Source organism: Nicotiana sylvestris, chromosome 9, assembly GCF_000393655.2.
Source record: "Nicotiana sylvestris chromosome 9, ASM39365v2, whole genome shotgun sequence".
Taxonomy (NCBI): domain Eukaryota; kingdom Viridiplantae; phylum Streptophyta; class Magnoliopsida; order Solanales; family Solanaceae; genus Nicotiana; species Nicotiana sylvestris.
This window is the reverse complement of record NC_091065.1, coordinates 151943257-151956253: the sequence shown is the minus strand read 5'-3', so window position 1 is coordinate 151956253 and position 12997 is coordinate 151943257. Positions and strand designations below refer to the sequence as shown.

Here is a 12997-nt window from a genome sequence, read left to right as displayed (position 1 = left end):
AAATAAAATAAAGGTCATTTTCTTTAATCAAGTTTTGAGAAGGTCTTCCTAACAATTTCTCTCACGTATGTGTAGAATTTTCGTAGTATATGAAATATAAGTTTTGCTTTTAAAGTAAAGGGAATATATCTGAAACTTAATGATATTTCTATGAGTGTTTAAAGTAATTAACCCAAAAAAGGTGTCATGTAAACTAAAATAGGTGAAGTAATATTAAGGCCAAATATTAATATTCCATTACATTTCACGCGCATCCTTAGCTTTTCTCCGCATAAAATCCAACGATATCATTGTCAACAATCCAAAACATCTGACTTCCGATTTCTAGGCTACTGTCTTCACTTGATTAAAATCATCTCTCTTCTCTTCTCTCTCTCTCTCAGCTCCATAAGTGAAGGTACCTTTCTCTTAATCTTTCTTTAATTATTAGTTTGTTTACCCATTATTCTCTTATTTTCTCTTATTAGAAGCTTAATTTCTAAATAATCTAATGTTACTTTAAGCGGGTGCCGTCTAAATTGGTTGATTGAGTTATATTTCAGCACTAAAGTTCTTTTTTTGTTGTTAAGTTCAAAATGTATTTTTATATGCACTAACAGTATAATGAATATGATAATTGGGTATGATGAATGACAGTCTTGTTCCTGTTGTGGAGCTAGAGGAGTGTGGCATTCTGAAAATGATTTCTTCTTTTTATGATAATTGAGCTTCTTCCACTCCAACTATTTTTTTTTTTTTTACTTAAGTTATGTCCATTAACAGTGTAATCATTTTATTACATCATTTAAATAGGTTACTTAACATTTATTCGAGGTTACCGATCAACGCTATTAAATATACTTGCTTGCAGTTAGACCTGATTCTGATTTTATAAAATATTCTTTGTCAATACATAGAATTTAAACTCTAGAGAACCTCTAAAATTTATCTTAGTCAAACTGTTGAGTATTGGAATGAAACAGAATGATATGGACGAATCATATTGTCCACAACTAGTTCGCGATTGGAGCTACTTATTGTTGGAAATTGTGTTGCTCGGATCCTCCAAAGATGCCACTAGGTGTGTGTCAGATCCTCCAAACGTAATTCGGCGGCATTTTATCCGAGCAACATAGGTTGCAAACCATAGCTACTTTGCTTAATTTTCATGTAGTGTTGTTGATTTAACTTCTCTACGGTTTATTGGGTGTGACAGAACTGCTCAGATTACTCAAGCATTACAAAGGGCATATACTCTTTTGAGGTTTCCTGAAGAGCGAGGGTGCCCAACTGCCTTGCTTCATCTGTTTGCTGAAGGCCTTCTTTCGGTTTCTTTCACATATTCCCATATTTCGATTGCCACAAGTTTTGCTTCCATAACCGCGCGCCATCATGACACTAGGGGACTGCCAATGTTTATAGAAAAGGTTTTTGAGCTATTGAAGTAGATTGAAAACAGTATCATGGGTGCATTTTGTTGCTGTTTGCGAGATGAATGTGAAGATTTGGCCAATCCCAACAGCTCAATGTATAGGAACTGCTTATGTCTTCGATCTTTTGTTCAGAACTTCTTTCATGTGGTATGCTTTTCTACACAATTTTGTTGGATAATCTCATTTTTTTGTTCTTTTTGCAAACGTACTCTCTGCTAATTACTGATTATTCATTCAATGGTAACTTTTCTAGTATTTCTGTATCCAAAATTGAGAATACTCTTCCTTGAATTGTTATCTAGTTAGAGCTTCAAACTTAATTTTTGTCATATGCTCCGATATTTGGGCAAAAGCTTGATCATGTTTTGAGCAGCTTTTGATTTGTTGAACTGTGAACATCAGTAGTTGTGCTGAAGATGATATTTAGGTGCTTTGATAGTAGATTCAGAACTCATTTACTTTCCTTGAATTTTTGTCAATAAAAACCAGCATATTACAACTCAAAAACTAGGTAAGTTTGTGGTAGCTTGATATATAGCTGCTGCAGTTTGGTGTTCCTCTGCTAAATTTTGCTGAAAAATGACAGATTTAGGTTCCTCTTGCATGAAATTAATTGAGTCTTTGCGTCTGCTAAAAGAATTGAAATGAGAAGAGCAATGGTTTAAGCCTGTGGAAATGGAACGCCAATTCTTACAGACAATACCTTTTCTAGAAATACGATCTTACAGCAAGGAGAGATTTCAAACATCTGGGCAGCCTAGTACGCGAGGCTCCGTTGCATTTCAAAATGAGGTGAATTTGGCCTTCCCGTTACCCCGAAACACCTTTACTATCTCACCTAGACTGACCATCAGAAGCTCCCGCACATGGCACATGAACAATTACATATCGCTATATATTTTTGCTTTTTCATAGCTGGACCCATCTGCACAATCTCTTCATTTGAAATCTTGTAGTTTAATCATTAGCTGCTTGAAACCAAGGCTTTTGCTGAATAGGTTGCTGACATAATAATTCCCCTTCATTTGCTATTATTTAGAGCATTCGTTTTTTCAAATCCTGCAGTATACATCATTGTTTCATAGAGGAGAACAAAATGTCATTCCTTCACTGACTCAAGGTACAACATCTCTTGATAACTCACTATCTGATATGTACCGCTGTCCTCCAAGACCATTGCCTTATGATGCCGATCCAAGATACTTCCGCTTGCAACGAGATGGACTAGTCTCAAGGCGGGAGAAAGGGTCAGGTCACTCGCATGAGGAAACTGAACCACTACGAAGAAGTGATAGTGATGATGATTCTGAATATTTGAGTGGGGGAAGCAAATGGAACGAATCTAAATGTGACGAAGGATCGAAAGAAGACAATTGCAAATCTTCGGTGAAGATGTCAACAACTAAAAAGACCACTGGATTTGCTAATATCTATTCTGCAGAAGATGAAGATGTCTGCCCGACATGTCTTGAAGGTAGATCAGTTGTACGAGTTTTCTATTAATCCTCATTGAACTGCCTTTCAAAGTATTATATGCATGCTCTCTGCCTAGAGTCTTGTGAAATTTCTTTGGATAGACTTTATTCAGCGCTGATGGGCAATTGAAACTGAAATCAGTAGTCACTGCCATACTTTGTCTGTCTAAAATCAAGGACTTGATGCAATTGTTCGTAGGCTTGTGAAAAAATAGAATTGCTTAACAGACGAGAGCAGTATTGAGAGTAAACCGATTTTAATGCAGTACATTTTTCCTTCTTCCTGGGTTTCATTGCCTCGCTTCTGGAAACTGTCTAGCAAAGTTCAGGAATCTCTTGAATTTCAACTTTCATGACCTTGATGAGCCTCTCTCTTTCAGAATATACAGAAGAAGACCCAAAAATAATTACAAAATGCTCTCACCATTTCCACCTGGCGTGCATATATGAGTGGATGGAGAGAAGTGACAGCTGTCCAATTTGCGGAAAGGTAAATGTGATCCTTTACAAAATAATGGCCAGTGTGTACTGTTTTTGGTTACTGCTTATCTGTCGCTTGCTTGAACTTATGTTGCAGTCGAGCTTGTCCTTTACATGCTACCCTGCGAGAAGCAATCCCAACTCTGTTGAGGGAAAATCTTCATGTTTTATTTTTCTTTCCTCACCTCCCTGTTTTAATATGATCAAGTGCTTCCTATATTTGGTAAAATGACTAGTTTAAACATTTTAAAAGAACGAGATTTTATTATTATTATTATTTGGTTTTATCTTTCTTTTTGGTAAAAAAAGTGAGAACTAGGAAAGGGGACACAAGGAGGGTGTGTGAGGAACTGTCTGCTCCACTTTGGTTTACCATTCTACTTCCATAGACCACCTAATTCCTTTTACCAGCTATTATGTTGTATGGACTATGGTCAAAGATTCTTATTTGGTGCATAAATAGGCAAAGAGCCTGAGCTGTCATTCTTCAGATTTTATTCTTAACTCTTCTCGAGTAACTGATGATCCATGGGACAGCTGGTTATCAGAGACATGTATGGATATTAGTGCTAGTCCAATCATTGTAGCTTGTTTTCATGTAATATCTATACATATTCATATGGGATACTAATTATAATGGAATTACCCTAATACCTTTTTATTTCTATGTGCTGACTGCTGGTGAAATCACTTTTCTGTAATCATCCAATTCTATAGTGCTTTTTATCTTCCTTCTGGCTAGCTGAAATTTGGCAATTCTTCCCCATCCCGTCTCCTTCTTTCCACTATTTTTTGTCCCTCTTTCCCCTTCTGGTAGATTGGCTGGTATTCCAAATATTGTGGAGTTTCAGTTAATTTTCAAACTATGTTAGTTTAGAGTTAAATTTGTAGTTTCATTGTGGAGGGTTTTTGCATATGAATCATAGTTCAAGGGTTGCTTGTAGTTTACCTAGAAAAGGATGCTAGAAACGAGACGGTGGATCATCAAACTTGCAACCACTTGCATTTAAAAGTGTCTTTGTGCGGTTAAATCTTAACGTTTAACTGTCTTTGGGTGCTACTCCTTCTATACCATGGTCCAAAATAGCTATGACCCCCCTTCCCCCCCTCCCCGGGGGGGGGGGGAGGGAAGGAGGGAGGGGAGGGAATTGTCATAGAAGCTCAAAAATTGCAACAGCAGTCCGCAAGCAGGCTGTTGTGTGCAATTAAAATGCCCTACCATTTAAGATAGTCGTGTGTGTATAATGAACTTGGGAGGAGTAAATGGCAATCACTAGGTAAGACATGTCTTTTAGGAAAACAGAGCTGGGCTTGACATGGTCGAATGACAACAGATATGGATAGGGGTTAGTGTAAGATACCAGAATGTAGAGTGAGAGCTTGAACGAGTATGAGGATGCATATTCCAAAATAAGGGTGTTGAACATCATATAATGACCGAATATTGAGGAGGGAATCGCATGCACATTTTTTTAAAATTTAAACTTGTCGTGTCTTAGGAAGTACGTCATAGATAGTAGGTTAACTGCTCCAATGGTCTTCGCATACGGGCTACCATGGTGGCAGACTTTACTGGCTTTCTCTTCAGTCAATCACTTCACCACCCCCTTGAAACCAATATCACCAAACCATCTTTGTTGAGTTGCGTAGATATATGAATATCAGAAGTTACAGCTACCACTGTCACTTTCTAGTGGTAAGGTAGTGGTCAAGGTTCTTATTTGGTAAGTCAAATGCTTATAGGCCAGCGGTGTTACTATATGGCTGAATCACAGGATTTCACGATCTGTTTAGTCGTTTTCTAGGTTCTGCAGGCTTTGGACGCCAGAACTTTCCAAAAATTCACTTAAGTTAGTTGATTTTGTGTTAGTCTCCGATGCCCCAATTCTCTTTTAGTAGGCAATAAAGAGAAGAATATTACCAAAAACACAGGGGATGAATCTTTTGTTTTTCAGTAACTGGTTACATATTTACAGGTTTGGAATTAGTTTTTCACAGTTTCTGAACAAGTAGATATGCGTACAATCTATACATGTATAAAATGCTGTTTATGCAGAACATTATGTTGACCTCTTTTTGGTTTCTAGGAGATGGAATTCGAAGACAGGGGGTGATCTTTTCTCAAAAATTACAGTCTTGGATCAAATTAACCAGCAAGAGATAATGTAAAATCATTGTGAATACTGTCCAGCTAAATGTCTTTCCCTATAAATAAAAAAAAAATAAGAAATTACTTTTCAATACAACCCTGTCTAAAATGCATGAGCTTCATATTGCTCTGGTTTCTATTTAAATTTTTGTACTTCCACTTGGATGGATTTTCCAGATACAATTCTCACTTATGCACCGAAACCACAAGTTCAAAGCTCATTACCTTGTCTTGTATCATTTAGAGTCTATTTGGAAAACCATGTGTAATTACTTGATGATGTAATTACTAGGATAGTAATTATACACCTTGGTAATTACACAATATAGTAATTATAATGACATGTTTGTTTGTCACAATGTAATTAAAGATATGGTGAATGTTTCCTCATTGTATAGCCCAAATTGGTCTTATCATGTAACTGAGGTTATTCATAGATTTTGCCTTGTTTCCTTTCTAACCCAAAAAAAAAGGTTAAAAAAAAAAATGTAATTTTCAAAAACTTATATCCAACGTTGATTTTGTATCATCAACTTCCCTTGTAGTAAAATATTTACACACACCTTTCTTATTTTGATTTGTTTGTTAAAATATTGGTTAAATATTTTTTTTGGGTAATAAGATGTGAATATATTACCAGACAAACAAACCTTCAATTTACACATAAAGAGTACTCACTACTGTTGTAAAACTTCCTCGATCACTCTCTCAAAAAAAAAAAAAAAAATGCCTACTAGCTACATATCCTATCAATTAGAAATCTAGTTTTCCTTGCTTCCTTAGTATTTCTCAACATTTTAATTCTTTCTCTTATTACACTTTGTATTTGTTGCAAATCAAAGCTATTATCTACACTATGTCTTCTAAATTGTCTTCAGTTTCGTGCTTGCCATATTTGATAAATTCCCGCTCAATATATCGCTGCCGTGATCTTCTTCTTAAAGCTGCTCCGATTTTTCCTGTTAATTTTCTGCATTGTATCAGTCACCTCTGAACATTGTATGCTGAAACCAATCCACTGCTTTATCATTGTCCATAGCTGCCCATCCCAAGTACATTCATGAAATAAGTGTATTGCATTCTCGATATTTCCAGCATCTCACATCCCACACGCTGTGTTGTCGTATTGTATTCCCATATCTCTTAGTCTATCTTTTGTCATGAGCCTTCCTTGCATATCGAGCCACACTATGAATCCGTGTTTTGGTAGCATTACCCTGCTCCATACTAATCCAGCTATCTGTAACTTAGGAGAGTCTCCTATTAGTTTCAAGTATCCTTTTACCATTGAGTAGTGCCCATTAGTAGTTAAACAATACCTTCCATTTTGGTACCAACTTGTCATCCCCAGCTTTAGCTTGTTGAGCCTTCTCCAGTACCAGCTACTGTCTACTGGTACCTGATGTTCCCCAAAATGTATGCCATTGTTCATATATATACCAAAATTGACTTGAGGAAGACTTATGATATGGTATGCTGGGAGTTTATAGAGAAGATGCTAAAAGGCTATGGATTTTCAGGAAGCTTCATCCAATTGGTAATGGCATGTGTATCTACTACATCCTTTTCTATCAAAGTGAATGGGGAGGGATATGGTTACTTTGATGGGAGAAAGGGATTGAAGCAAGGTGATCCGGTATCACCTCTCCTGTTTGTAATGGTTACAGAGTACTTGTCCAGAATTATGGGAAAAATGAGTCAATTACCAAGACTTTCGATTTCATCCCGTGTGTAAGAGACATAAGCTTACTCATATGATATTTGCTGATGACCTTATGATTTTTTGCAAAGAAAATATTAGCTCTGCTATGTTAGCAGAGTTATGCGGAAGCACTAAAACATTTTTCAGAGATGACTAGCTTAATAGCAAATGTGGATAAGTCCAATATGGTTGTGGCTGGAGTAGATACAGAGATGAAGGAAAAGTTAGTAGAGATGCCTGGATTTGCAGTAGGGACATTTCCAATAAGGTACTTGGGATTACCACTTTTGTCTAAGAGGTGGAAGAAGATGGAACGTCACCAATTGACATCGAAGATTACAGAGAAAATTAGAACTTACTCTGCTAAGAATCTATCTTATGTAGATAAGTTACAAGTTATAAACTCTATTCTGTTTTCATTACATAATTTTGGGGAGCAGTATTCATCCTCTCACAGGGTGTGTTAAAAGAAGTTGATAGGAAATGCAGAGAATTTCTATGGGGCAATAATGCAGAACAAAAAAAGGTCTCTCTAGTTGCATGGGAGAAAATTTGTAAGCCAAAAGCACAAGGGGGTTTGAACGTCAAAGGTTGTAGGAACTGGAATATAGCAACTATGACGAAATTAATATGGATGTTACTGGAGAAAGCGGATAATCTATGGGTGAAGTGAGTGCATGAAATATTAATTATTTTATAATGTTGGAAATATGTCATTTTTGTGGCATTAATTATTGCATATAAAGTTTTGTAACAAACTACTCTTTTGAAAGAGTTTGAAAAAGAAAAACTCAATGCTCATATTTGATTAGAGTTTAGCTTTGATAAAACACGAGAATGGAGTTGTATCTTCATAATTACAATTTCATTCCCCACTAATAAAAGTTTAGATTGATAAAACCTAAATAAGAGAAGACTGATAAAACATGTTTAAAGGTTGGGAAGATATGAAGCCATTATTAGTACAATCAAAGTTTTCTCATATGTTGCTCCGATATATAAATCTCCAAAGTTATTGGCTCACCCTCAATATCTGTAACTGCATTAGGATTGTCTTTATTATATTTTACTTATACGCGCCAAATTAATAATCCATCCATTTTAATTTTTATGGTATAGTTTGACTGACAAGAAGGTAAAGAAAGAGATGAAGACTGTCGAAACATATGGGGTGTGTTTGGTACAAAGGAAAATATTTTTCTATTTTTTATGTTTGGTTGGCTACATTTTTCTTATGAACTCATTTTCCTCCAATTGGAGAAAAATGTTTTTCTTATCAAGAGAAGGAAAATATTTTCCAAAAACTCCTTCTCCACCCTCACCAACCCACCCCACCCCCTCTCCAAAAAAGACTTTTTTTTTTCGAATTTCAGTTTTTCCATTACCATCCACCCTACTACCCCTCCACTTCACCTCCATCCCGCAAAAAAATTATTTTTTAATATTATTTTTTTGCAATTTTAAATTTTTATTTTTTTTGTTTTTCTGCAACTCCCGCTCCCCCCTCCACCCGAAAAAATAATTTTTAATTATATTTTTCTATTTTTTTTTTGTAATTTAAATTTATAAGAATTTTTTTTCTAAATATATTTTTCAGTTTTAATTTTTTATTTATCGGTTTAAAGGTTCAAAATTTTACAAGTTCCAAAATTACGAGTTCGGAGGTTTATGTGTTTGGAAGTTTATGAGTTTAGAAATTATAAAGTTTACGGGTTCAAAATTTCGTTGTTTTGAAAGTTTAGCGGTTCGAAAGTTTATGAAATTTGTGGGTTCGGAAAGTTGTTGGTTTGAAAGTTTATGGCTTCATGTTTATTATATCTAAATTATTTATGAATACTCTTGAGAAGTCATTTTCCTTAATTTGCGTACCAAACAACAAAAAATGAATAAAATTACTACTTGTTTTCCAAGAAAACATTTTCTTGAAAAACATTTTCCGTTATACCAAACACACCCATGATCTCAAATATATTGTAACGTTTGTATGGTTTTAAATATTTTGAAACTTATAATCTTAAACATGAATACTGGCTCTGAATCCTGGAGTCGTGGTGCAATTTACCTTCTAATTCCTATGTGCATTATATGTTTTTCCTTCTATTTCCTCTATCGTTAGTATGAGTCGACTATTATCTTTTATTATAGATATTGGGTTCGAGCCCTACAAATAAAAAAAATCATGATAGAGAGTGCTTATGCTTTTCCTTTAATGGATCTTACGCGATGCAAATCTAGATTAATTGATATCCAAAAGAATATCAAACCGCAGGTGAAAAATCCAAAAAAGAAAAAGAATGCTGCTTTCCAAATAGCGGGTTGAATAGCTTAGAAGTTCATTTGAATTGGCTATAAGCAACCCTAAATTTGGTAGTTATTATCTTGATAAGGAAGGTAACTATCATATAACGCACTTTTTTCCTTTGCTATAATGAATTACTTGCGGATTGGGAGGTTTTAAAAAGTAATGAAGATATGAGGTTAAATAATCGAAAGTACAGCTCATTGCCCTACCTTTGTTAGGGTTTATATTTATAATTCTTACTCGGTTTAGTCTTCTTTGTATATTTTGAATACAAAAATTTACCGTTTAGTCACATCACATATCAGAAGGAAATCTTACATGTTCTCACAATCTCAAACCATCAGCTACTCAATTCTATTTTCAAAAAAATTGAAATTTTATACTTCCAGAATAATTAGTTATTTTCCTTCCAAAACCCTTTTGTTAAACCGTAAAGTTGAAGAAGATCTCTAGATCTGACTATAGACGAATGGTGCCAATTTGATGTATTCTGGTCCGATGTTGCTGCTAGATTTTTATCGATGTTCTTTTGCTTTCAAATTCCTTTGAGTCCGGAACCAAAATGTGGTTCTTTTGGACAAGTAGCACCTTAATAGGTGTAAAAAAAAAAGATGACATTTTTATATATAGCACCCAAATACTGGGCGCTATACATTAACGTTAACTGTGCCGTTAATGTATAGCGCCCAGTATTTGGGCGCTATACATAGAAAGCTGACACTAACAGGTATAGCGCCCAAATACCCGGCGCGCGTTCAGTATTTGGGCGCTATACACCTTTTTCCTGGCCCCACCAATAATTCCTGACTTCAATAATTCAAAAAGCGCATAATGCCCACTTTTTGGGCGCTATATATATATATATATATAAAATTTCCCGGCTAGGCATTTCCTATATAAAGAGGTTAGGATTGTATAGAAATTCATTCAAACGGTGTATAGCGTAGAAGTTTCCCGATTAGCCATTTCCATACTCTTGTTGAAACGTTTATTGTTGTTAAATTCTCCAGCATTTTTTCATTATGTCTGAAGAGCGTCGAATAAGAGTTTCATTATATTGGGGGGGGGGGGGTGAGGTTGTGATGGAGAATAACTCTGTGGGCTACAGTTTACCTGCTTAGTGTCATGTTAAATTGCCACTTACAATGGAGTACGATAAATTGATATCGTTGTTATGCAAAAAAATGAGTGTGAGGAAACGTTCAGTGATACTTAATTATGTATACTTTTAGTGTATTGAATTTGTATTAACGCTCATATATTTAATAGGGGGTACCGGCCAGATATGAATTTTACAAGTGGCCCATCCGGAAGTCATCACCTAATTGAAAACATCCATCATGGAATTTCATCACATTACGACTTGTAAGTGAAGTGATATAGCCATATGGAAAGCATTTATTAATTTAGTAGCTTATATTTTTATTGGTTGTGCAGTGAAAACGAGCAAGTTGAACCACCCGTACTCACTTAATTGCCCGAAAACGACGTATTACATCGGGATCTGGCAGATGCACAGAGTGAGGAACAGAACAGTGATTACGATAACAATGCCGATGAATCCGGAGACAAGACACCCTTTCCTCGTGAGGATGGTGATGCGCAGGATGAGGAGGAAGGACCTGATTTGAGGAGAGACCCCCCTAGACGAAGGGTGTACGAGTCCGAAGTGCCGTTTCATTCAAGGGAGATTCCTTACATTGATAACTTGCCAACCGTGTCGGATGTGGAAGCTCTCACAAGGGATTTTGATGAAATCCGGACAACAATGTGGGATGAGTCTAGACCAACGGTGCTTGCAAATGGGATGCTTTTTCCTGATAAAACGCGCGTAAGCAGGGCTTGTAAACTGCACAACGTAAAAGAGTATCGTGAGATGCATGTATGAGAGTCAAGTCCGATGGTATACAAGGCTGTTTGCCGCAGGTGGTTTTGGCCATGTAATTGGATGTTGCGTGCGACCAAGAAGAAGACAGGTATATGGAAAGTGGGTAAATACATTCCCACCCACACATGCGAAATGGACACATTCAACGGGAATCACTTCAACTTGGATATTGACTTGATTTCTCTTGTACTTATTCCGCACCTCGAAGCGTCCATAAGGTATAAAATCAAAGAGTGCATTACATCAGTCCACTAGGAATATGGCCATACCATTACGAAAAGAAAAGCATTTCTCGGACGCAAACGAGCGTTTGAAATTGTCTACGGTAATTGGATAAGTCATTTGCATCTCTGCCAAAGTACATGGACGCACTACAACACTTTAAGCCCGGGACAGTTGTTGAATGGAAGCTTGAGTGGAGTCCGGGAACACCAGAATACATATTCAATTACGTGTTCTGGGCGTTTAAGCCAGTAATTGATGGTTTTCCGCATTGCCGGCCTGTAATATCCATAGACGGAACTCATGTCTATGAAAAGTACGATATCAAGCTATTGATAGCCGTGGCAGTGGATGCTAATGGACAAATATTTCCTCTAGCTTTTGCTATTTATGCCAATGAAAGCACAGAGACGTGGACGCTGTTTTTGAACCACCTGAAAGAGCACGTTGTCAAACAACGTTCAGGTATTTGTCTAATATCTGATTGGCACGGTGGTATATTAAGTTCTGTGGAGAACTTGCCTGCATGGCAAGAACCTTATGCATACCAGCGTTACTGTGTGAGCCACTTTAAGGCCAATTTCCAGAAGGCACATCCCAACAAGGATCTACATGATTTGATATGGATGGCAGCAACAGACCACCAACAACATAAATTCAGGAGGCATATAGATTCTATCAGGCAAGAAGACGAGGCAGCCTATTATTGGTTAATGCGACATCACCCGGAAAAGTGGACTTTGTATGCGGATGGTGGCAGACAATGGGGTATTCTTACTACAAACGTGTCAGAGTCCTTCAACGGGTTATTGAAGTCGGCAAGAGGATTGCCCGTCACAGCCATGGTGCGGATGTCGTTCAAGCAGATGGCGGGGAGGTTTGTTGAACGGTCTGCAGTTGCAACAGAATTGATGGAAAGGGGTGTTGAATTTATGCCAGTGCCGATGCAGAGATTTGAGAAATACAGACGGCGAACATATTGACATTCATTTTTGCAGTATGATAACGAAAGAGGTTTTTTGAAGTTCGCACCTCTATCCATAATAATTAGGGTAATAATGTACATACTATAAATGAATCAGCAAGGTTATGCTCATGTGGGAAATGGTCCATCTACCACATGCCTTGCTCACATGCGATCAAGTGTTTTCAACGTGTTGGTTATGCGGAGACCAACTATGTTGATCAACAATATAGTGTTTCCAAGTACCTAAACACATATAGTGGTCAGTTGCAGCCAGTGGGTGCTGAGCATTATTGGCCTCCGGAACCATTTAAAATAATGTGTAACAAGTCCTATTTGCGTAAAATATAAGTGCAGAAGAGAACGCGTATATGAAACCAAATGGATGTTAGTGATACCGTTT

At 36.7% G+C, this 12997-nt stretch overlaps 1 protein-coding gene across 3 annotated transcripts; it reads left to right on the top strand.

Moving 5' to 3' along the window:
• The first annotated feature begins 263 nt into the window (after positions 1-263).
• LOC104246725 (E3 ubiquitin-protein ligase At3g02290-like) lies at positions 264-7175 on the top strand. 3 transcript variants are annotated; one of them, XM_009802605.2, is made up of 5 exons: positions 264-397; positions 1196-1559; positions 2478-2886; positions 3268-3377; positions 7037-7175. In XM_009802605.2, the coding sequence occupies exons 2-5, from the start codon at positions 1443-1445 to the stop codon at positions 7055-7057; spliced, it is 657 nt and encodes a 218-aa protein (XP_009800907.1). In that variant the 5' UTR covers positions 264-397; positions 1196-1442; the 3' UTR covers positions 7058-7175. The 3 variants fall into 3 exon arrangements, with proteins under 3 accessions (XP_009800907.1, XP_009800906.1, XP_009800905.1); XM_009802604.2 differs by lacking the exon at positions 7037-7175 and adding an exon at positions 5455-5920; XM_009802603.2 differs by lacking the exon at positions 7037-7175 and having other exon boundaries at positions 3268-3721.
• The last annotated feature ends 5822 nt before the right edge of the window (positions 7176-12997 follow it).